The sequence below is a fragment of the Scleropages formosus genome, chromosome 15, assembly GCF_900964775.1.
Source record: "Scleropages formosus chromosome 15, fSclFor1.1, whole genome shotgun sequence".
NCBI classification, from domain to species: Eukaryota; Metazoa; Chordata; class Actinopteri; order Osteoglossiformes; family Osteoglossidae; genus Scleropages; species Scleropages formosus.
Window position 1 is genome coordinate 11,801,885 of NC_041820.1, and position 24,608 is coordinate 11,826,492.

Consider the following 24,608-nt stretch of genomic DNA (forward strand, 5'->3'; position numbering starts at 1 on the left):
GAATGGTGCTGTCCAGCTGTGGGATGATCACTCCCACAATTCCATCACATTCTCCAACAAAGGGCATGACTCTGTATCAACAAGGTGTTGAAAAGGAACATTGACTTTATCTGCAAATAATGGACCGGGCAGCTACTTTGGTCCAAGGCACAGCACAAGGAAGTGAGTTAGAGTGGACAAGTGGAAGTGGCTGTGATGGTTCTAGAGACACAAAGGTAATTTCCAGTGCCACTTCATGTCATTCAGAGCTGACTTAGATTACTCCCTCAGCTGTTTATTATCGTTAATCTTTTAATATACTGTAAAAAGCCCTCAGAGGTCAGAAACCCCTAATACATGAATACTAATGTGGTGTTCTATGAACACAGACTATTATTACTTCTTTTCTCAAATGATGAACTGCATCTGAGATCTCTGCAGAACACCAATCATGTGTGGCTGTAGCACATCCAACTTGAGTTGTTGCAATGCTTACTGTCATTGTGTTTTCCCACACCATTCTGGAGCAGAGTGAATCTGGTGTTAAAGGCCAAGTGGAACTCTGCCTCCACTGAAGAACAAAAGGGCTTCACTCCAGCTCAGCAGAGACTCAACGGAAAGAAAAGGGGGTACACAGTTGCTAGAAATTTCATGATTTAGTAATGGCTTAGTCAGGGGAGTAGCTGCACAGGGCATCCATAGAGGCGACCGTGGTCCGAAGCAGCAATTTCGGTGACCGGCATTACCAGGGGTTGTTTTCTCCAGCTGGTACCAGCGGAAGAAGGCCCTCTTCTTCTGCTCACTAAGGTCTGAGCCCTGCTGCAGCAGCCAATGGGAGATCCGACTCTGGCTGATACCTGGGAACAAGAATAGGGGAGGTTTGGGGGAGAAAGGTACATCAGGTCAATACTCAACAAAAAGAACTCTGGCTTTAAAGCACCTGAATTACAATTTGAGTGGGCTACTCAGGTGATTCAAGCTGAATACCAGATACCAATGCGTGTCATCTATAGAAGAGGCCTTCGAGACATCAGAACTTCAACGTGCCTGTTTCTAAATCATCAAGAGACAACAACGTTGATAAGGGGCAAATCATGGAAGCCCAAATTACAAGTTCATTAAAATTTCTATAGGTTTCCTGTATCAAGTGGAACAATATGGTGAAACGTGGCATTATATGATAGGTGAGGAAAAACTGCACTGCAAAGAGAAACAAAGGTTGACTGACATATTAATGAACACTTAACAGAACAGCTGCTAAAAACCTCTAAACACTAACCTTAAAAAGTGCCAAAGAATCAAACACACACCCCTGTAAAAGTCTACATTTAAAAAAAAAAAAATTTACATAATGAGATTCGCAAAGCTCGCTTTCCCCATCCTTTGGTTGGTGAAAGACCAATGCATAAAAGCAGAACATTGTACACATATGGCCTAATGATGCACCTCATTTTTTCTAACATTTGAACAGGTTTTTGTTTAGAAGAATCTAAACAAACTTAACATGGTGATGGATCTGTAACAGAGTGATCTATGTAGCGGGAGCAATGATGTAATATTCATATAGCCTTGGAACATGAAGCTATTTTAGGTGACCTAATGCAAACTGTTTCCTCTCAATGTTCCCATTTTGCAAAATGGTCAGTGCTTAAAGGACTTCCCAATCAGCAGATCACCAATAATCCCTGAAACTGTACAGGAACATCTAGAGAAAAGAGTATGGAAGATGTTTCCAGCTTCTTTATGTCTCAAAAGCCTACAAGTTTTCCTTCTTGAAGGGTTCCATATCCCACTGGACGCAGTATGTATCCCACTTTTATGACAGCATTTTGAGGACATGAAGGCGCTTTTGATGGAAAAGGGGGTTGCCGGCATCAGTCCCTCTGAGTCAAACCGACACACAGCGACCACCTGTGTGGTTCTCAAGGCAAGGGAGGAACGGAAGTGGGTTGCCAGGTTCTTCTTCCGCATGTTGGGGGAGGCACACGCAGGGAAGAAACACAGAACCGCAACACACCTCAAGCAGGATACAAACCCCAGGCCCGTCCAACAGCGAGGCACCGGTCAAACCCGCTGCGCCACCACACCCCCCAGAAATGAGGGTGTTGCACTCCTTTTTATAAACGTGATATTAAGACAATGTAGTCATAACTACATACTAGGTAAATATCAGTGTTAGACTTTGCAGCTGTTAAGAGTTTCTTAAGATCCAGGAGTTTCTGCTCCCTGTGGCTCTGTTGGTTTTCTCAAGTCTGTAGTGTGGATGGATGAGGCTAAAAATGAACTAACTGCTTGATGTACCTATCCACAGCAAAACAGTCAAACAGCTCAGACAAGCAAACGTGACTGAGCAAATCACACAGTATAATTAAATGTCCTTGAAAAGCAGACACATTTGGTGCAAATTTAGGAGCAGAGCTGATGACCAGAATTTTGTACACAGTCTCACCTGAGCAGCCTTAAGGCTAACTTAACCTCACTGAAACCAGTACCTAAATATGTCACTACATGTGAAAACATGTAAGCTGAGTAAACTGCCCTAGATGTCTGGTGAGCAAAATAAAAACCAATTCCAGCTGGGACCAAATTACTAAGACTTTAAGTAGGACAAATACAAAGAAAAAATAGAATTTTCCCCCAGCAAGGAGGAGGAGGGAATGAAGGACTGAGGGTCACACACACCTGTCACCTGAGCCACCACAGCCTGGGAGATGCGTCGGTTGCCCAAGAAGGCTTTGATTTCCTCCTTGATGATGCTGCTGTCTCTCCTGCAGGGACAGGAAGGAATGAAATCAAAAGACAGCCAAAGATAAAGAAACTGAAAATAAAACCCTTTCAGATGTCTATGAAGAAGTCAGTATCACACAGCAATTGTGACAGGGCTTGGACCAGTGTGTGTGCCCCTCTGTGCTTTTTCCATTTGATCATACGCTAAGCGCTCTGATGCAGCCCTGCCGGGAAGGACACAACACACGAATAAAATGGATTGGAACTGCACGTGCAAACAAAAACACACGGCATTCTTATCTTGCTCCAATAAGCAGAAATCTGCTATCGACATGCAAATTTCTGCCCACCCTCCATCGGGATCACATGCACATCTCTTGCAGACAAACGACTTCTACATTGTACTGTGACAGCAAAGAGTTTATGACATTCTGAGGAAAGAAAGACAAAAAGGGGGGGGGGGGGAATAGCCTGCTTGCTCATTTACAATTGTATTGATTCCAATTAGCAAAATTAAGTTTAAACAATCAAGCCAAAATGGGCTCATCTTTGTCCGCGATCAGTTTTAGTTTCTCACATAACCAAATCGATATTCCATACATAATTAACTCTAGGTTGAGAAGAACAAACTGGAAGCACTGGATACAGGATACATCAGTCCGACTTTGTGAGAAGATGCTACGACACACCGTCCACTGCTTTTTCAAGGAGAGAAAAATCTCACTGTTGATAATCTTAGCTGTTTTCCCCATTTTAAATACAGAGTACTGCTCAAAAGTTTAAATACATTTCCTGGAAAATATCCCCCCCTCCCATGAGGCATTCAGTCATTTTTTTGTGGGTTGCTTTGCTCTAACTTTTTTTTTTTTTTTTTAAAAAGCGTTTTTGTTGAGTTTGTCCCATACAAATATCGCCCAGGTTTCCAGTGTCTATACTTTTTAACTGGTCTTATATATTAAGCCTCTGCTCTGGAATTATATGAGACTGAAAAAACAGCATGCACTTCTTACAAACAACATTATGTTAGGGAAATATCAAGATTACTTTTTACTGTTTAATCAGATTATTTTAATATTATTTAGGATTATTTTGCCATCTACTGTTGCACTCCACAATTTGAAAGAAAGGCATTCATACATTTTTTTGTTCTTTCTCTTTGTTCCGTAACTCCACAGCTCACCCTTTGACTTTTAAAAACTGACAAATTAAAAACGCTGAAATGTTGAGAATGTCACATCTGTAGACAACCAAAAAATAGACATACTGTCTCTTAGAGTTACAGGAGGCCTGGGATCTGCAACAGACATACTAACAGCGAGCTGCACTTGAGAGCAAGGGTGGCCACATCGACGGACTGCCCTCTGGTGTCCCGAAAAGAAGTGTTTTATTAGATGAAGCATTTGACAACGTGTGGGGTGTCACACAATCAGCACGGTGAAACAAATGTTTTTGTTCCTATATGTCACTGCTGCGTTAGTGATCGGATATGTTTAAAAAAACATATATTGCTCATGAAAAGTGGTCCCTCTTCAAAGAAAGATATATTTAGACTAAAAGCAGGGAAGGGGGGGGGGGGGGGGGGGGGGGGGGACCACAATCACAATAGGCACTCAATGCAGCATATTAAAAATAAAATTTTCGTGAGGATGTGTCTTTTACCTAAAGGCCTGTCACGATATGTTGTTAATGAACTACTAGGGCAACCTTATAAAATGTGTGTTTTGTGAGCGAACAGCACATGAAAAAGTTTTAGTTTTCTGGGGGCAATATATTTGTAGCTGAAAAGTTCAATGATGAGGCATTACTGTTTTTATAACAATGAAGTTGCTTAGCTGATGCTTTCATCAAATACGACTTACATTTTTGCCTAATCCATCCAGATATACTACTACGAGTGCTACACAAAATTAGGACAGTTCATAAATTTACCACAGTTCATATCCTTAACTACTGTGTCACCTACCTCTTACTACCTGACAATGTTCACCGTCTGCACATTAAATCACACATTAATAGTCAGTAGACAGTTTCTATCTCTGTTTCAGCAACTGACCTCATGAGCTCCTCCACCTTGTCATCGATGTCCAGGTCCTCCTCAGCGGCCTCGAAGCCATAGCCTCGCGGTGCTGCTGTGCTGTTGACCGGGTAGCGAGGTGGAGACAGCTTCCCATTGGGCATGGAAGAGAGGCCATCGCGCCCATTCTGGGTCACAACACCCAGAGAAACGGTGGTGGGGACATGTGGAGGAGGCGGTGAGGTGTCATAGCTGTTGCTGGGTGAAGGGGAGAGGCTGCCGACCCCCCCACTGCCAACAATGCTGACTCCGCGGTACTGCGTCTGCGTTGCCGCTGTGGCGGTGGACGAGGAGGCCGCCACGTTACTGGAGGGCGTGGAGGAAGAGGAAGAGGATGATGTGGTGGCGGTGATAGCAGCGTTGCTAGTGTTGCCATTGTTGGCAGCTGAGCTGGCCCCGCCTCCACCATACGTGGGCCGCCTGCCAAACTTCTCCCCATGTTCGCGGTCCAGCCGGTCCAGCGTTTCGAGCGCATGCAGGATCTCCTGCTTGGTCATCCCCGTGCGGCGCAGCCGCTGCAGCAGGTCGATTTGCTCGATGGTGAAGCGGGGCTCGTCTGTGTAGTGGGACATTCTGGAGATTTTTTTTTTTTTTTTTTTTTTTTTTAAAGGAAGAGAACAAAGCAAGTAAGACCATGAGGAAGGGAGATCATCTTACCATTCAAACAAGATTAAGTATATCTTGCTGCTTAACACGACGCATTTAGGGATTTGTTTAGTGTATGCCAAGACTTTAGCCACCCTTCTCTAACAGCAAATATTTGGTTATCACTGGCAGCTTCTCTGAGACCGCAGTGCCATTCAGCTTTTAATCTTCATAAGTTCCCCTTTGCTGCATAGCCATAATTATTCATTTACGTCAATGTAACGCTCACCGAGTTCCAAACATTTGTTTGAATATTTTATCAGATATCGTATGTTGTCACAATCAAGAAAGGGTGCAAATCACTGGTGGCAGATGGATAGCAATAAAAGCAAAGCCTACAGTTTCTCTCCACAAGTTCAAGAGGAAAACCTGGCTTGAAAACAAAGGTGCAGCAGCCATCAATCCAGGTTTCTGCCATTACTGGTACTCTACTACAAACAAATGGAAGACATTTGTTTCCTGAGCAGGCCAGATGATCATTCCGTTGCGTTTTCATTTGTGGAGTCTCCAAACCATGCAGTCCACGACAGGCTACCAAAACAAGTCCAGGGTGACACCTAAGTTAGACAGAGTGAGAGGCAGAGATCCACACTTGCACTTAACTACAGCTAAACCGCTTCATCAGTTCAGCAATGGTACCTTTTTTAAAATTACTGGAATTCAAGTCGTCAGTTAACAAACTAATATCTCCTCGATACCACAGATGGAAAATCTTTACCCTGCGAAAGTCATTCTTGGCCAGTTGCCATGGCAGCCATTTCTACTGTTTCCGCTAAAATACAACAAGGTCGTGCCATCATTAGGGCGATGGATGAGGCTAAGAAAACATAAGTGCTCAGTGGAGAACAACATAAACACGAGCAGAACATTAAGCTAGCTCTACAGCTCGGAAAAAAAAATCTCATTCTGCACTATCGTCTGACGTGGATCGTTTAGGTCTTTTAAGATGTTGCACATCCATTTTTGTGTTCAGAATATTCTAACTATTTGCTTTCTTGCCTGTGCCACTTTAGTAATAAAGCCAACCGTTATAGCAACAATGATCACAGCTGTAGAAATCTTAAGTGTAGCTTGTAAAAGCACTAAGTTCACAGTTACAAAAACAAAGATTACAGATCACAATAAAATGCACTGCTGCTTTATTGGTGGGATGGATTTATAAATAGTGACATGCATTCTGAAGAGCCAACGTATCACTGGGGTGCTCACGAATACAAGGCTGTACCCCTGTACTCACACCATCTTACAGCTGCCTTGGGAAGCAAGCACTTTCTCCACGAACGAGCAGAGCTGCCAGCAAAGATGCGAAATGGATTTATCTTTCAATTTGCGTAAGACTTATGTTATACATAAGGGGCGGAGGGAGGGACAGAAAGAAAGAGAGAGAGAGAGCGGGTGAGTGAGTAAAAGACTCTTGAGGGAAAACTGCCAAGAAAAATTTCCATCCGAGGGAGCCAACCTACTTTAATTTTTTTTTTTTCCACTTTTGTAAAGAGGCAGAGGATGACTCACGGCGCATAGTCGCTGCATGCTGTAGGACAATAGCGGGGTGGTTTAGCAATTTTCTGCAGCTGGCAATCCTGCAGATGCCAAGAGGAACCTCAAGTGCAGATTGACTGCACTTGCTGGTCACACAGTCTCACACCGTAGCAAGACATCGCTTGTGTACAGGAAAAAGCAGGCCAGTATAAAAACTTTGTCGATGCCTGAAGAAACCCTCGGTACTACTGCCACTCGGTATTCACACACGTGCCTTCATGCAAGATGACTGAAGGCCATTTTACTTTACGATATAGACAAAACTGATCAAACAATAGGAACCTCCACTCTGTAAGAAACTGCCTTTTTTTGCCAATGTGTAAACACTACGCGCGGTACGAAAAGGCCCACTTCAACAGGCTTCAACACAGGCCTTAAACAAATCAAATGAGAAAGCAATTACTTTTCAAACTCTTTTCCCCAAGTTAATATTTGTGAAGAAAAACATCCATTATTTGGCTGAATAATCACTAGTTTTACTCCAAATTCAATTATGATGCAACAACCGGATAAATGAGGTATTATAAATCAATTCTTTTCCATCAGTAAATTGTGTATTTGGAATATAAATCACTCCCTTGTACAGCGAACGCTGTCGATTCCACTGCCTAACATCTGAAATAGGGGTAACATTTAATGCTTATCTGGAAACAGGGTTGTTCATTTATGTATGTTTGTCTGTTGGCCCACCTATGTTCAATGAAGACTTCAGACAAATTACCCAGCTGTGTGTGTGTGTGTGTGTGTGTGTATATATATATATATATAAGTAAGGAATATTAAGTACCTTAACACTGTAAGTCGCTTCAAAGAAAAGCGTCAGCTAAATGAATGAATGAATGTAAATTAGAACAAGTTTGGTCCACCATAGGGTGGTTATGAGGGAAAGACAAAAAGTCTGGAAACTTTACTGCACTGAAATAAACAAATGAATGTAGATACACGTGGAAGTAAATAAATAAAAACGACAACGCTGTAACGCATTGCCTTATTGTTTGGCCTTTACTAGGAAGCACATTCATTAAAGAACAACACATGACGGCTAAGCTCTGCTCCCCCTCCTACATTAGATTAAATCTGCAGGAACTTCTGCTTCACTGGCAAAATTCTGAAACAAAGTTAAGCTAATCTTTTGATTCAGAACCAAGGCCGTGCTACTGAAATAATGAGATAATGTGCAGTGTAGGTGGGAGACAGCTACGGTGCAAGTTCCCCGAACTGTTACCGCTCTCAACTCGTAGACGTGAGGCACGAGCCACATTACAACGAAACCAATGTAAGGTAAACGGTGTCAGCACCACCCGCGAGTGATGATTTCATCATCCGTGGAGGGGTTACAGGAACATTAGCATTTGCTCAGCTTTACAAACTTCAACAAGGATGCAATGCACTTAACTGGGAAGAGCAGCAACTTACTCATCGGGGGCCGTGTCTTCAAATGAGATGGAACATGACCGCTGAAAACGCTGCACATATTTACACTTTAATGAGGTTAATGAAAGAGTCAAACAGGCTTTCCCATGCAGGATGGGGTCTCTCATTGTTACTCGTTCTATTACCAGCTGCTGTCAAAGTAAATGTGGAGCTCTTTAAATGAATCTATGGGAATTTCGCTAATTTTGCACACAACACTTGCACAGCTAGTGACTGCTGGACACATACTGCACATTTTTCCACACTGAAAATACTGCCCCATTGCATTCACATAATATATAATAGGACCTTAATTGAGTAAGTGTATATACTTCTGTAAGGTTACAGAATAGGGGGTATTGAGGCGATGGGTCTTCACATCTTCTGTACTTTAAGAAACATCCACCCATCCAATTTCAAGAACCACTTATACTGAGCAGGGTAATGGTGATCCAGACCTCATTCCAAAAGCTTTGGGCTCAAGGCAGAGTGGAGTACATCCTGGATGGGATGTGGAAACCTACAAAGATACAGGGAGAACATGCGAACTCTACACAGATTGAGAGGGGATCGAGCCTGTGTTGTCTCACAGTACCCAGGCGCTGTGAGGTGGCAGTGCTACTCGCTGCACCACCGTGCTGCTCAATTTCAGAAACATTTCTGCCAAAACCAATATAGGTGAAACAATAATTCAGTTGAAATACACATGATTTTAAATGTGTATGAGTTCTTTACAATAAAAAACAAATATTCATAGTTAGTAGTTAATTCAAATTCTACACCTTTCACTTAAAATAAACTCTCACACACACACACTGTCTGAACAGCTTGTCCCATACGGGGTCGCGGGGAACCGGAGCCTACCCGGCAACTCAGGGCGTAAGGCCGGAGGGGGAGGGGACACACCCAGGACAGGACGCCAGTCCGTCGCAAGGCACCCCAAGCGGGACTCGAACCCCAGACCCACCGGAGAGCAGGACCCGGTCAAACCCACCGCGCCACCGCACCCCCCACACAACAAATTCTCCCAGTATCTTATTTAGTGAAATGTCTGAACTTTTGCAGTGATTTTTTTTTAATTCAAGTGGTAGTAAAGTGCTACAGGCCTAATGACAAGTCCATGGTCTCTGGAGTTTTACACCAACTCTGCCATGACAGCACAGACAACTCATGATGCTGACAGCACAGAACAACACTAAGAACAACAGCAAAGGTAAAAACACTAAATGTGTCTGAGCCAAAACCCACTAATTACAAATGAATGCATACACTCAATCAGGTAATATGTTAATTAACTTTTAACAAAAAACAAAAATTGCTTGACAGCTGTATTTTAAATTGAGGTAAAACACGCCCAAGTTTTATACCTGAAATGAGCCTCTAAACCCATTTAATTTTGATTCATGCAAAACGAATGAAAGCCTACACGATTTGCTTAAGAATTAAACACTATGGTGCGCTGTGGTAACAATGTACTACACTGTCTGTACAATCAGCAAATTTGGCTGAAGGGATTAAAACTGAACAAATTTATGAATTTTGACTGACTCATGACAGAGGCTTGAGGAAACTTGTTTAACTGTTAAAAACTGCCTTTTTTTAAACTGCTCCTTTTTACTACGCATCTTTCCTTAAGAATCCCAACAGGCTACAAATACATCAGTGATGGCATAAATTATAGCCAAAGTTCATATTAAAGACTTTTGGACAAATATATTTACAAATGTATAAATATGCAAAAGTAACACAACTGGATATATTTAATAAGTTATAAAAACACTAAGAGGTCTTTTTTCTTTCCATTATAAAGCTCCTAAGTTACATGGTCTGTATAGCAGTAACAGCTAAAGAGGCAATAGTGATACTTCCTTGGGTCACAACTCAGATGTAAACAGGTGATGAAGGTGGGAGGGGGGGGTTGGGACGGGACGAGGGGGGGTACAGGGGGCTCACAGCCAGGAAAGCAGTGCAGAAATCTGTGCACCTCGGTCCACACGAGTCAGAGGCTCAGAGGCAGCCTTTACCATTCCGTGCAATGTTCCCGAGAACACTGCTGTAATATTCTACTTTGCCACTAATTAGAGCGTCAGAAATAAAATTAAACTGTGAATATGATTTTTGATAGCTTAATTTACTGTTGACATGCAGCCTCATCACTGACAAACATTTGACAAATTATTCCCTTCTCTCGCTAACAGCTGAAATACCTGCTGCACGGAAACTGAATTCAGAACAACACACCAGTGTTGTTTCAACAGGGACTCTCAGTTCAGCTGTTTTGCCCTTATTTGTTTGTTTAAAATAACCAAAAAAAAAAAAAAAAAAAAAACTTTTTCAGCACAGACGAGGTAAATCGAGCAAACATTGTTCGGAGGTCTATTTACAACTGATTTACAGCAGAAAATAAAAACTGGATTATTTATTATTGATTTTGATTACTTTAAATGGCTAACCCTATTCAGTTTCTGAAAGCATACATTAAAGATAGGAAATGACTAAAGCACCATGGTAAAAGAGCATCTGCTCAGCAATATACTCTCATCGGAATATCTCAGTACTAGAACACAGCAGAGGAGAAAAGCAGCCCACCCCCCCCAAAAAAATAAAAAACCAACAACAATGATTAGGAAAAACAGCTAAATAAAATTCAAAATCATATGAAGGGGGGGGAAACGTAATTCTTGAATTCTGGCTGGCGTTTCACTCCTCTGAGCTAATACAACCAATATAAAAAGGCATGGAAATATAAACCATTGTGGCATGAAGCCACCAGAATGAAAACTGATGGTATATGGGTTCACAGCTTGCCTCCTGTCAAGGCGGAGGGAGTGTGTGTGTGGGAGGGGGGGCAGCTGTGAAGTGGAGATGAAAAGCTGGGGGGAGTGTGAGCCCATAAGGCAGCTGCAGAGGGAAGATTACACGTGCGGATGACTCCAAAGGAAGTACAATGTCAGACATCAAGAGGGTGACGAGGGGACGTGAGCATAAGGACGGAGTCATTGCTGCTTCTGGGTGTGCTGGGGCGCTGCGCGTGCAGCTGCATTTGGACGAAATGGTCTCAGCCCTGTTCCTACTCCATGATTGATTACGAGTATTTCATTCATTTAACTGATCCTTTCTCTAATGTGATTTGCAATGTTAGCTTTGTCTGTCCAGCCACTTACAATTATTCACCATTTTATACAACAGCGTTTTACACACACACACACACACACACACACACACACACACACACACACACACACACACCATCTGAAACCACTTGTCCCATGCAGGGTCACGGGGAGCCAGAGCCTAACCCGGCAGCACAAGGCGTAAGGCTGGTGGGGGAGGGGATACAGCCAGGATGGGATGCCAGTCCATCACAAGGCACCCCAAGCAGGACTCGAACCCCAGACCCACCAGAAAGCAGGACCTGGCCAAACCCGCTGCGCCACCGTGCCCCCCTAACAGGGTTACTTTTACAGAGTAATTCAAGGCAAGTACCTTGATCAAAGGTAGTACGGAGGGAGTATGGAATTCAGACCTGCACCTTTCGAGAGTAAGGCAGAGTCCCTACACACTGTACCACTGGCCCAGCAGGTGGCATCTCGATGGCGACTGACACTCACCCTTTTTCATGCCACCTCCTGGATACACAGAGATGCGTCATGGTTAATCTCCTGCACATGGCATGAAAATATATTACAAAATCAAACCCCAAGGTAAAAATAGTTGGGACTTACATTCAAATGCACAGATACAGTATATATTCCTCTCACTCAAAGCTGCTTGTATTTCTTGATTTAACCGCCAAAAGGTGTGTGACCTGTAGTTTTTCCATGCAAACAGTGTAAACTTCACATCAGGTAACCTAGAAAGAGTTAAAATAACTAAATCACTTAAGCACGACATACAACAATTACACAATTGTGTTGCTCACTCACATTTGCTTGACCTTCCATGACATCAAGTAATAAATCAAAAGGCTACTTTTAAAAACTGACAGTAAATCAGGACACAGCTCTCACATGGGCACTACAGTAGCAAACAGATTCCATGTGTAAGCACCGATATCTACGGGCATCTGATCCAAATTCTCAACAGACCACGCATGATTTAAGTTGCGATACAGATGTTTGCCATCACTGAAGGTGTTTATGTTGGAACTTACTGTAAATCTAGAGGAAAGTAACATACAGTAACCATGTGTACAGGCACAACTACAACTGATTCCCCCAATATGTCATTTCTACAAGATATCACCTGTTGGTAAAGAGAGCTCACCTGCATTACCAAGCAACAAAATATTTTCTTACAAAACAAGCTGGAATATGACTGGGCTGTTTAAAATCTCATGAAAACATAAATATGTGATCTGGACCCTAACCTGCAAAGAGAAGGCATGACCCTGGGTACACCTTGGATGGGATGCCAGACCATGACAGGGAAATCTCTCACACACTCATACTCACTCTCTGCAGGCAATTTAGATTAAAAAAGATTCACCTGAAACACATATTTGGATTTTACGGGGAAACCGGAGGAAATGGAGGAAACGCACAAGAACATGTGAACAGCATGCAAATGCTATAGACTGATCCTGATTCAAATTCATGTACGAACCCAAGTGCCGCAAGGCACCAGCACCACCTATTAGTTCTAACATAGGTAAATACTAGAAGAACTAGGATGAAGGCCTGTGGAAAAAGTCCAAACTTGATGCAATATGCTACATAACAGCCACAACAACCACTGCCAGCCTTAGCTGTGTATTACAACATTGCCTTATTTTCTCTAGAGGAGAATAAAACTGTGATAAAGATCCAAAGGAATCCAGGAAATTTCCACGCCTCAATCAAAAGGGCCACATTGGCATTAAAATAATACTTGCTTAATCTAGGGCAAAACCCATCCTTGAGCATTTTTCCAACACAAAGCTTGGGAAGACAGCACAGAATTGCTTTTTGATTGTGCCCCCAGGTCCCTCGGTTATTCATGGCCTCTATATTTTCCACGCAGTGCCAACAGTCTTATAGAAAACGACAGGCCTGCATTCTGCAGACAGCAGCTGGTCAGTTTGTTTATAAGTCTTTACACAGCGGTAAAGTAGCGAGGCATTTTGTATATGACTGTGGGCCTCCTTGTGAGTTTCAAAATCGTGCCAATTTGAGGATGTAAAGCTCTGCATACGTGGGGAAAAAAATTGACCATGGGTATCATATCAGCACCTTATTTTTAATATGATTTAACCAAAACCAAAAAAGTTGTTCAAGTCTGCATACTGAAACTCAGTGTTCTGGAATGTCTGATTGGGACTGCCACTTCCACAGTGTTGCTTACATAATAAACGAGTAATTGGCTAATTCTTAAGTTTATTTAGAGGTGGTTTAAGGACTGTGCGGGTGTAGCAAACACATTCAAAGTTATGTCAAAGTGGGAACACAAGGAAATACGGACACAATTTATGAAAAACCAGAGGGAGAACTTCGACTACAATGTAAAAGTGTTAGAAAAATGAGTGAGTAAGCATGTTCCACTACACTTTGTGAAGTAGATTATAGTTAAAATGACTGTTGCTTCAAACAATTTCCAAACTTTACCGCAACAATGAAACGAAGAATGTGCACAGAACACAATGCAGCATTTTGTTAAAAGTTTAAATGAGATGATGTCCACTCCCAGTACCCTGAGCCTGACTGCACATCTGTTTGTTCTGTTCATCCACTGGGACTAGTTACCAATCGGTGAGTCATACTCACAGCTGCCAATGTATTCAACCACTGGGACTAGTTACCAATCCAAGCCATGCCCAAAACCGTCTACGTGCATCTGCTGGGACTAGTTACCGATCTGAGCCATACTCACAACTGTGGTAATCCACTGGGACAAATTCTAAACACTAATCTGAGCAGTTCATTCAGTTTCTTGCACTTACAAATAACAAAGCTCAAACACCCAGGAATGGAGTCCTTATACCATGGCGAATGGTACAAACTGTCTTAATTACACAGTATATGTATGACAAGTGTGTTTAAAGGGGTATTTTGAATTTTCACCATTCTGTGCAGGGTGACATAAGGCATAGGATTTAGTCTTCAGATGTAGAGAAGCATAACGGAAAACGAAGACGCCAGGAAAACAGAACAGCAAAGATATGCGGAAAAAAAATTGTGCATTACATAAACATCCTAATAATGTGTAAACTCACTGTACCCATGTTCAGAAGGGCAAATACCACAGCAGTTAAAGGGACACACCTGTAAACCTGAACACTGATATCTTAAGTCCTGGCATGGTGATTGCTGTCACACACCTAAGCAGCGCACCTACCCTGAACTAATCCAGTAAATCTTCGAGCTAAATGCGTAAAAGTGAAGGCTAACGCCTTTAACGTTACATGGATACATGCAGTACCACAGACGTGAACACTGTTACATTCCCTAACATACTACAAGATACACGTACGCTCTCTTTACCCATCCACAGTACAATTGAGTAGAGTAGGGGCGTTTCTCCGATAGTCCCCGCAGATTTCATTTTCTGACTTGAGCCACAACTTTGCGAATCTCAGCCGGACCACAGACCAATGCTGAGCGCATCAGATGCTGGTAACTGCTGTCTGGAGGGTAATATAATACAGCAGACAAAGTCTGGCGCATTGGCATGCTTGCTCGAGAACAGGACGCAGTACACAAAAAAAGTGTTACTAAAAAAGCTGCTCAAGATGCATTCTGAGTGTTCCACTAAGCCTGATTAATGCAGCGATAGGGTGCTTACACAACATGGCAGCAAACTCTATATGCCATAATATGGTTTAGAGAAATGCATCCATTCGTGCTCCGCTTCATGCTCGCATGCTGCTGCTCACAAGCGCTCTCCTACCACGCCCGCCACTGATGAGGTTAAAAAAACAATGTCAGCAGCACTTCTAACAAAATGAAGTTACATTTCTTCCGGAACGTGCCTCACCACCAGCGTAGGTCAGTCAAAGGCATTATTAAACTAGAGGGAGGGGGGTAAAAAAAAAAAAAAAAATTGCAAACTAAGGTGATAAATGTGGAGATTGGAACTGGATTGGATTTACATTAAAGCTTTGTAGCTGCCAAAGTCATCATGACTGATGAGCAAATGTCCTAATGCATAACTGCAAAACTAATAACGTCTAAAGGAATTCCAGTCACGGTTTGCAACAAGGCAATATATTCAATTTTCACACAACACACCCATATCATAATCTTCAGCAGTCCCAAAAATTAAAGGGGGGGAAAAGAAAAGAAAAAAAAAAAAAAAAAAAAAAAAAAACTTCTAACAAATCCTCTAGAATGTTTTTTTTTTTTTTTTTTTTTAAGCTAGAACTCTCAAGCCATGCAACACATGACTTTAAACTAACAAAATGCATAGTCAAGTGGAAAACAAACAGCTTTCTGCACTTTTATGCTCATGGAAAGCATTTTTTTTTTTTTTTTTAATATACACGGAATTAACGGGAGATAGACTTCAAAGTGCTGCTGAACGAAAAAGCTCAAAAAAAAAAAAGCACAAGCCAAAATGCCAATAGTACCAGACAAAGCACTGGATATGCTTACAGGACTCAGAAGGAATCGTCAAGCATGGTGACATAAAACCCACATGTCTCACCGCCCATTTAACAAATAAAAATATAAGGTGCAAAACTCTTTCAAATGTTTCAACAATTAAGCTCTGCTATCACAAGTAGAATTCTCTACTATTGCTCTGAAAATACCAGCAACCAACCAGCAGTAAAATGAGAGGAACTGGCAACCATTTTCACTATTTTAGTCAATATTGTTTTCATTTTTACAAATTTATTATTAATAATAATAAAGCCTTTCTCTCCCCATACAACAGCTGAACATGTAGTTATTAGGAAGACAGACAAATAACCTAGAGATAACTGCTTCAAGTCCAACTCAAGATTGCTCTACAATAAAAACTAACCTGCCTAAATGGATTAAAAGAAGTTGCTCAATTAAAGTGTCAGATAAGGTTTTTGCTTCGTAATGACCAAGTTAACTATTCCAATTAATCAATGAGTGCCCTATAGCTTCGATAAGTGAGAACTCCAAGAATAAGAGGCTTAAACTACATTTATATTTTTTCCCCCATTTACCTGAAACTTTTCTCCAACGTGACTTACAACGTTAAGCTACTTACAATTATTCACTCATTTATACAGCTGGGTCATTTTACAAGAGCAACTTAGGATAGATACCTTGCTAAAGGGTATTTAAGTCTATTAAAGGAGGGATTCAAATCTGTGAACTTTGTGTCCAAAGGCAGCAGCTCCAAAAACTAACTGTTATCCAACAACCTAAAACATATGTAAATATAACTGTAAAATGTGAAGGTCAAAAAACAGTATTTCAATTTACAATTTAAAACATTAATTAGAAATGTTTTGTGTGTTGCATTTACATGGTAACTATTTATTCAGTTAATGCCCTTTAATACATTTAAGAGCAAGTATCATCTATCACAAAATGGTCAGTTAGCTATAAATTAACTGGGATACTCTTAAAAAAAGGTTAAAAATTGTATCAAAAGGCAGAATGTATTCAAATGTTCAATTAACTGTATTTAATTGAAGGCACAGACATAAGAGAAAGTTTTGGTGTTCACAACTGCAATAAAGTGCAGCACAGATTTAAAAGGACTGCACCGTTTCTGCCGTGATTTTATATATGAACTTTTTTTTTTTTTAAACAAAAAAGGAAGTACAGTATGCTGTACTTTAAGGAACGTGTACACACACAGGTGTCAGTAACTTTAGCTGCAATTTCTTCTGAGGCAGATGGTGTTACTAAAACCCCTCCATAGCCATAGTACTTGTCCCTCAACTACCTGCCACCTAACAGCTCCACTAAGCACTGCACTCTTAATGTACATAATGGCGACAAGTGACATCTTTTCTTCATTTCTGTGCTGGGATGGTCTTATGTTGCGCACTTGGTTTTAGACGTTTGACATTTCACCAGCTGTTAATAGATAGGAAGCCATGCAGAGCACTGGGTTAAGAGCCAGGCGTGTATATACAGTAAGGCAGACTAATAGCTGTCATCAAGGGCTTGAAGAGATGTTGTCTGTCTTACGATGGATACTCCGGGTACCTTCATTTCATGTGCTGCCAAAAATATTGCTAGGGATGGAGACAGGGTATCTAATATAGCCTGTGTCTGTAATTTAACCGCAAAATTATATACATTAATATTGGTAAATCATCATAATGTCAACCACTAATTTATAACTGTGACTTACTGTAAACAATGGCAATCAAACATGATGTGTTTGAGCAAAAGTGTCATTCTAGAATGAAATGATTGACAACTCTGCTCCCACTCTTTTTTTTTTTTTTTTCTTTTCTCCCCTTAAAAGTGAAGCTGAAGCTCACACATATCTACAGGTAGCTTTCATTTCAAGAGAAAATGAATTTTTCTACCAAACCAAAGGCAGCAGGGTACAAAACTACAGGATAAAGCTAATAACGGACATTCCTGCACTAAAGCAGAACTTTGACTTGCTGGGAAGTTAAACGTAAACCTTTACAGACTAAGCTAAATACCAAAGATGACTTCCAGTTAACGATTACCATTTCCTGGACATAATTTCAAGCAACTTAAAACGCGTATTGAAAAGCAAACTCAAACCTGATTCTCGCGATCGAACAAGACTAGACCTACGCCAACTTTTTGGTTTTAGGCTGCATCCCGTGCCGAAACTCACGCGGATGTGCATGTGGGACGGCGGGGAGACGAGCGTTACTTGAAGAGAGCGCGCATCGTGTATGCACGCGTGCACAGCAATGAGCAAAGCGCTCGTCTTCATCATAAGCAAGGGACGCCCCCAGGGTGCATTCAGAGCTCCAAGCAGCCCGAATCAATCCATCACAACGCCGGTCCCTCCAAATCCTGCACAGGAAACAAACTGTCTGCTGGAATTACCATTTACATTGTCTTACAACAGCCATCTTGTTCTCGTCAATTAATTGCAAAATTTCAAAAAAAAAAAAAAAAAAGTCCACTTGCACTGTCAGCCACAACTCCGAGCATGGTCTAGTTTTATAATAATAATGGCCAGCTCTCTAATTCGGAGCAACTGCAACACTTGCGGTAACAAAAAAAGGATGATTAATAGGGACGCTTACATTTATTTTTTAAATATTTCTTGGCGCCTGGAGAACTTTACATCACTTTTGACACCGTGGGCTGTAACCTAGGAGTGGTAGAGCTGCAGAACATATTTAGCCGCGTCACTCAACTCACAGATAATAACTCATTTATATTTCATACACACATATATGTAACTCTGCATGTTCATGCACGGATTTTCTATACACACACACACACGTATGCATTATATGTATAAATATATATTATGTCAGACACACACACACACATAATTACTACTTGCGGATGTGTGAGCGTGTGAATCATGCACTGCACATCATCACAGACATGCATATATACACACACACACGTCATTTACAAACACTAACGAGTCATGCCTCGTGCCGTAAGCAAATGGCTACTTTACGGCGCTGCATCTGCAGCGAACCGACTGAGCGTCCCGCTCAACTAGTTAACCGGCGCTAGTCAGCCAAACTGGAGCGGGTTGCAAATCCGATGCAACTACGAAGTCTACGTAGTGACGAGCGAAACAGTCCGGCTCAGTCAGGGAGGGAGCGGCGAGTTAACGCGAGCTCAGCTGTGTGTGTGTGTGTGTGTGTGTGTGTGGAAGCGCCGGTGTCCCCGCGCCGCGCGCGCGCGCACAGCCAGCTGTGTCCCAAGGACAGATGTGACCCTTACTACCCACTCTGACTAACCCGCCCGCGGCGGAGAGTTTGCCCCGCGCGCCGCGAGCGCCCGCCAGCTGTGTGCATGCCCAGCTGCTGGTTAACGAAACTGCAACCACCCAGAGTGGGGAGAGGGGACGCTCTTAGTTAGCGGACTCTGCTAAGTTTACATGATTTTAGCAGGCGGCCACAGCCAGTAGAATGAACCGTTTACTACTTCCTTTCAGGGCTGCGTGCTGCAGCGCTGCGCAGCCGCGCGAAGAAGAGAAGAACAAGAAGAAAACTCCTCGTGCTCGCAGTTCAGCTCATTTTTCCACTGCTGCGATCTGTTGCGTTTGACTTCCAGTCACCAGTGCCATCCCGCTAACTAGATAACCCACGCACGTGAGCGGTACTCAGACACAGAGCTAACTAGTAGTTGGCTACCACGTTCGCGAGTAGGAGTAGTACTTACCTCAGTGTGTGGATCTATGGCCTCCGTCCGCCACAGCATTTAATAACGGATATGTATTTGCGCTAAAACAAATCTGTTTCCCGCGGCCCCGGTGCCGGAGCTCCGCCAGCAGTCTGCGTGCTGCTCGCCGCCCGCTTTTCCGCCGTCCGCCCGTCGCCCGTCAGCACTCCCCTCAGCAGTCCCCTCAATACGCCCTGGGCGCCGGACGCGGCGGACTCGCCTTTGTCTGCCTGACGGCCGCCATGTTGACATGAACACGACAGCGGCCCGCTCTTCCACGGGAATCGTAGTTCTTTCAGGCGACGGGGCGCCGCCAAGGGTCACCGAACTGTTCCGAGGGGTCAGAGTCTCGTATTCAGCGTGGGAAGCACTACAACTCCCATGGACACCGAAGGAAGCAGGTTCTGTTTGTAAGCATCATGTGTGAGCATCACCGTTGACCCTTGACTGAGAGCGCCGTGCGGGAGGTGACGTCATGGCGGGTACCGCGCAGCGGAATGCGCGTTTAACGGGGAGGTGGGGGTGATGCACGTGCATCTCGCACTTCGCGCACGCGAGCTGCACAGTGCATTTCATTTTTTAATCATTTTTTGCTTAACCAAAGCTTTCATCCAAAGGGCCTTAATATTCCAGTCCCAATTTCGGTGGCAGGGTATTTAATGTGAGAAATTCAGTACTTAGTACTAAGTATTACATCAAGGGTAAAACAGTAGTAGTAACAAGGTCTGGGACTAGAACCAACAACCCTTTGGCCACAAGGGCATATCTTTACATTAATATTTTGACATCAATTATATGTCGACTGAGTGGACAGTCAGTGCTCTCAGCCCAAGGTTTCCACATCTTTGATGTTTGCAGAGAATGAAATATAAAACCTCAAAAATTATGGGTATAACCTCATCATATAATGCTTAATGGGACTAGTTATACATACAATTATTTCCTTTTCTTTATTTACCTAAAATGTTAAATGTGTCAGTTTTCGTGCCAAACGAATGCATACTGACTGTTAAAATACTCCTAAACATTTTTATAGGTACAACAGCGGTTAATATATTTTAGTCTTTATTCTTTATTGGAAAAGTGAGTTGCATGTTAACTGAAACACTGATGAACGAATGTGGATGCAGTAACTGGGGCACGTATTGTAGGTTCAAAGTTTCTGGGCTCACTGGGGCCCTTTGTCTGCACAGTTGTCTCCGTTCCTTCCTTTAACCCTTGAACGGGATATGTAAGAAGCAGGAGCCCTGTGGGGTCTCAAACATGGAACTTGATCTGAATAACTGAACAGCTGTACAAATGGGTAAATAACTGTAACCTTAACACTGTAAGTCGCTTTGAGGAAAGGCGTCAACTAAATGAATAAATGTAATGTAATGTAATACACATCCTGGCAATAAACGGCGCTGGTGCATCTGCTTTCTGCTAAAGGAGATGTTCGGGTTCAAGGAGGCCACCATAGGCTGCAGACTGCCACCTACTGCACAGCGTAGGAAATGTGCACATTCATCATTGACTCTTGGAAAGTTCAGGGAAGAGCTCTCACCTCTAACCTCACATATTCATTCAGAATAGCCTTGTGTCTCACCCACGTTCATTAAAAGACAAGTTATGCCAGATTTTACTTTACTCAAAATTTTCAGCCCACATGTTGGGGCAGCAAGTATTGTAGTGGTTGGAGTTACTGCCTTTCACTCACAGAACCCCAGTGCTGTACTACCCTTGGTGCAGGTGATCCAATAATGTATACAGATTGGTAGTGGTTATTGGATCACCTGTCAAAAAAAAAAAAAAAAGAAAATTAGTAGGAGGGTATCAGGATCTGTCTATCCTGTGTTTTATGCATCTACTTGAACGATGAACATCGGTGCAGCAAGTGGAAGGTAACAAACTAGGTTTACTTGAGTCACATGTCTGCAGCTGTGTCTCTTTCTCTTAACGTAATGCATAAATTGTACTTTGGCTGAGATGTACGCCGCTTTGGACAAAGCGTCTGCTAAATGAATAAATGTAAATGTAAGTCACTTCAGAGAAATGTGTCAGCCAAATTATTATTATTATTGTTGTTGTTGATGATGATGATGATGATGATGATGATGATAATAATAAGAAGAAGAATAAGAATAAAAATAACCATATATTCATCATCTATCTGGGGGCGCGGTGGGTTGGACCTCGTCTTGCTCTCCAGTGGGTCTGGGGTTCAAGTCCCGCTTGGGGTGCCTTGTGACGGACTGGCATCCTGTCTGGGGTGTGTCCTCTGCCCCTCCAGCCCTACGCCCTGTGTTGTCGAGTTGGGCTCTGGCTCCCTGTGACCCCGTATGGGACGAGCAGTTCAGATGATATATGTGTGTGTGATGTCATTGTCTATCTTTGTCTCCATCTGTAGGTTTCCTCAGTGACCCCCCCCCGCCTGTTCCTGTGAACCTCGGCTTCTCCCTCAGTGCTACTCAACAGTTCACATGTTCTCGATGGTTATCAAACCCTTGCCTGTTTGATTTCACTGTGTTCTGTTGTACTGGTGTGATTCTGTGCTCACTTCTTACCTTCTGCCTCCAGCTATGGTCTGGTGGCTTCCCCACCTGGAGGCACAAGCAGGGAATGGGGGGCTGTTATAAAGGGGGTCCAGACAAAACCCCCTCTTTTGAAACACAAAGTAGGACAAAACCTTCTTAATTAAATTAAAAAAATAACAAAAGCCCCTGTTTTTTTCTGTTTTTGCTCTTTAATGCCATTTAATACCATTATAATTGGAAAAAAATATATAAATTAAGTAATTTACTACTGAAATTAACCTAGAAAATATTACAATCTTCCTCTGCATTGGTTCATTTCTGAATGGTATAGAACACAGCATCAGGTGGTCGTGAATGAAATTTAAATAAACCTTAACATTCAGTAATGTTTTTAATTTTCAAAGATATGATGTTATTTTAATTATGTTTTTTTATAATTGTCCAAATAATTTGTATTATTTTTATAATCTATTAATTATTATAGGAGTCAGTGTGTGTCTTCCAGAACTGCAGTTCTCAAGAAAACCTCTCTTGAATTTTTCTGGACCTTTTTTTTTGTCGTGCCTCTCTACAGCACAGAGTTTCTTGTGAGTACATGGTTTACAGCCAAGGGGCCCTCATTTTTTGCTCTAGTTTGTGGCCATTAGGAAGGTTATCTCATCCCAGTATATTTCTAAGGAAGTCTTCGTAGGGGTCTAGCGTCCTTGGTGTCCTCCAGTAGACCTTCAAGCACAATGCTGCTATCTTAAAGGCCTTACACCCTTTCTTTCAGCTCCAGAACTTGTCTTTCAAGGCTACTGAGCTTGCTGTCTGCATCCGTCACTCTTGTTACACCCAAGGCGAATCTCCAATTTAATCTGTCTTTCAAAGAAGATACCCATTATATTCGAGGTTGTGCATCTGCACATGTAGTGACCGTGAGTGCGGTAGCACTGTACTCATGGTCGTTCAGTGCCTAGGGTTTAAAAATTGCTGTTTGACTAGCAGTGCTTTTACTTGCTGGAATGGGTGTTTTTTTTTTCCTCTTGTCTCTACATATTATCAGAGACCCAGATAATACAGTACATTTTTATAACAAACTACTTTACCAGTTTGCTTAATAGATAAATATCAGTTGTTATCATGGAGCTGTTTCTCCGAGCCCATCACCGTGTGAGCCGCAGTACCGACAACATTTCATCCACTGGAACAAAAAATGTACACGAGACGGACTTTGCACAGTGATGGTTTGTACTTTCTGACAAGAAAACTGGAGTTTCAAATTTCAGGGGCAGAAATTATTGTTTTATTGCCTGTGCTCAAGGTACATGAGGTTGTATTGCTTCAGTAATGGTCTGGCTGAAGGTCTCCACCACAACAAATAAGGTCCTTTGAAGCAGAGTATCTGCTTGATGCAGACTCTTCTGGGCTTTCTGAAACAATAATACCTGGGCTATAAAAATCTGCAGGGAACTTTAATCTCAAATTGCCGTGAATAAACCTATGAATTGGGTCATATATTTTGTGTAAAAACATGTGCAGTTATCAAAGATACGTCGTTTATTTTCTGTAACATGATGTCAAGACTGATGTTTATGTTCACGTATTGTTCTGTTTTGGTGTAATTGCAAAATATGTCTTGATGCAGTATCACGTTGCAACACTCTGGGGTCATTACAAGGCCATAGGAGAGAGGAAAAAAGGAAGTAAAATTAATTTTAAAAATAGGTAATGTAAACCAGACCACAGGTCGATTAAACCCTAAAAAAAAACCCTATTATCTTGCGAAAAGTCTGTACAGTCCCCAATAACTACTTCCCGCTCAGGTTTTCCTTTACACAAAGATATTTCCAGATATGAAATATGAAGAGGCAAACATTTTACATTATGCTTCCAGGGGTCACATGTGGGGTCAGCTTTCAGTCAGCAGTCATCAGGTGGGAAAAAATCATCCACATTATGAGTTCAAACGGAACAAGATAACAAGTAACAGTAATGGATTATAATCCATTAAAGAAAAAAATTCATCCTAATGTTGCAAGTGTTCAAAAGTGGCACAGTCTAGGGCGGAGAAACACGTTTATTAATAGTATGCTGCTTTAATGTCCTCTTTTCACTCTTCCTACTCTGCGATAGACTGGCATCCTGTTCAAGGTGAACCCCTCCTACCCTAAGGTCCAGTGATTCTGGGATAGGCTCTGGATAGACCACAGCGACCCTGACAAAGACAAGCTGAGCGAATGAGTGAATGAGTGATGACTCTTACAAAATATACTTAAATTATACTTGTGTAGCAGGTAACAGTGATTACAGACTTCATCTAGCAAGCAGAGTTCCTGATTTCAGATCCCTGCTCATACCGGAACCCTTGAACAAGATACTCACCCTAAATTGATGCAGTTATAAATAACTCTTTGGTATTAATGAGTAAATAATTTTTCTTAGCTTAATGTACAAGTATAAATTATCTTGTGGAAAAATGTCAGAAAA

The 24,608-nt window shown here is 42.1% G+C and overlaps 1 protein-coding gene across 11 annotated transcripts in view; it reads right to left on the bottom strand.

Annotated features, from left to right (window-relative positions):
- Nucleotides 1-19,944, bottom strand: part of LOC108923165 (homeobox-containing protein 1-like) — a 29,291-nt gene extending 9,347 nt beyond the window's left edge. For 2 of the 11 annotated variants that reach the window (XM_029258605.1, XM_029258602.1), the window contains exons 1-5: nucleotides 19,624-19,942; nucleotides 17,923-17,926; nucleotides 4,760-5,355; nucleotides 2,662-2,747; nucleotides 726-836 (exon numbers count right to left, since the gene is read on the bottom strand). In XM_029258605.1, coding sequence (XP_029114438.1) covers nucleotides 726-836; nucleotides 2,662-2,747; nucleotides 4,760-5,352 — 790 coding nt within the window. In that variant the 5' untranslated portion in view covers nucleotides 5,353-5,355; nucleotides 17,923-17,926; nucleotides 19,624-19,942. Of the gene's footprint in view, nucleotides 1-725; nucleotides 837-2,661; nucleotides 2,748-4,759; nucleotides 5,356-12,102; nucleotides 12,169-17,922; nucleotides 17,927-18,024; nucleotides 18,068-19,623 lie in introns of those variants that run through there. The other 9 variants (XM_029258610.1, XM_029258609.1, XR_003798198.1 and 6 more) reach the window with 8 other exon arrangements.
- Between the last annotated feature and the right edge of the window lie 4,664 nt (nucleotides 19,945-24,608).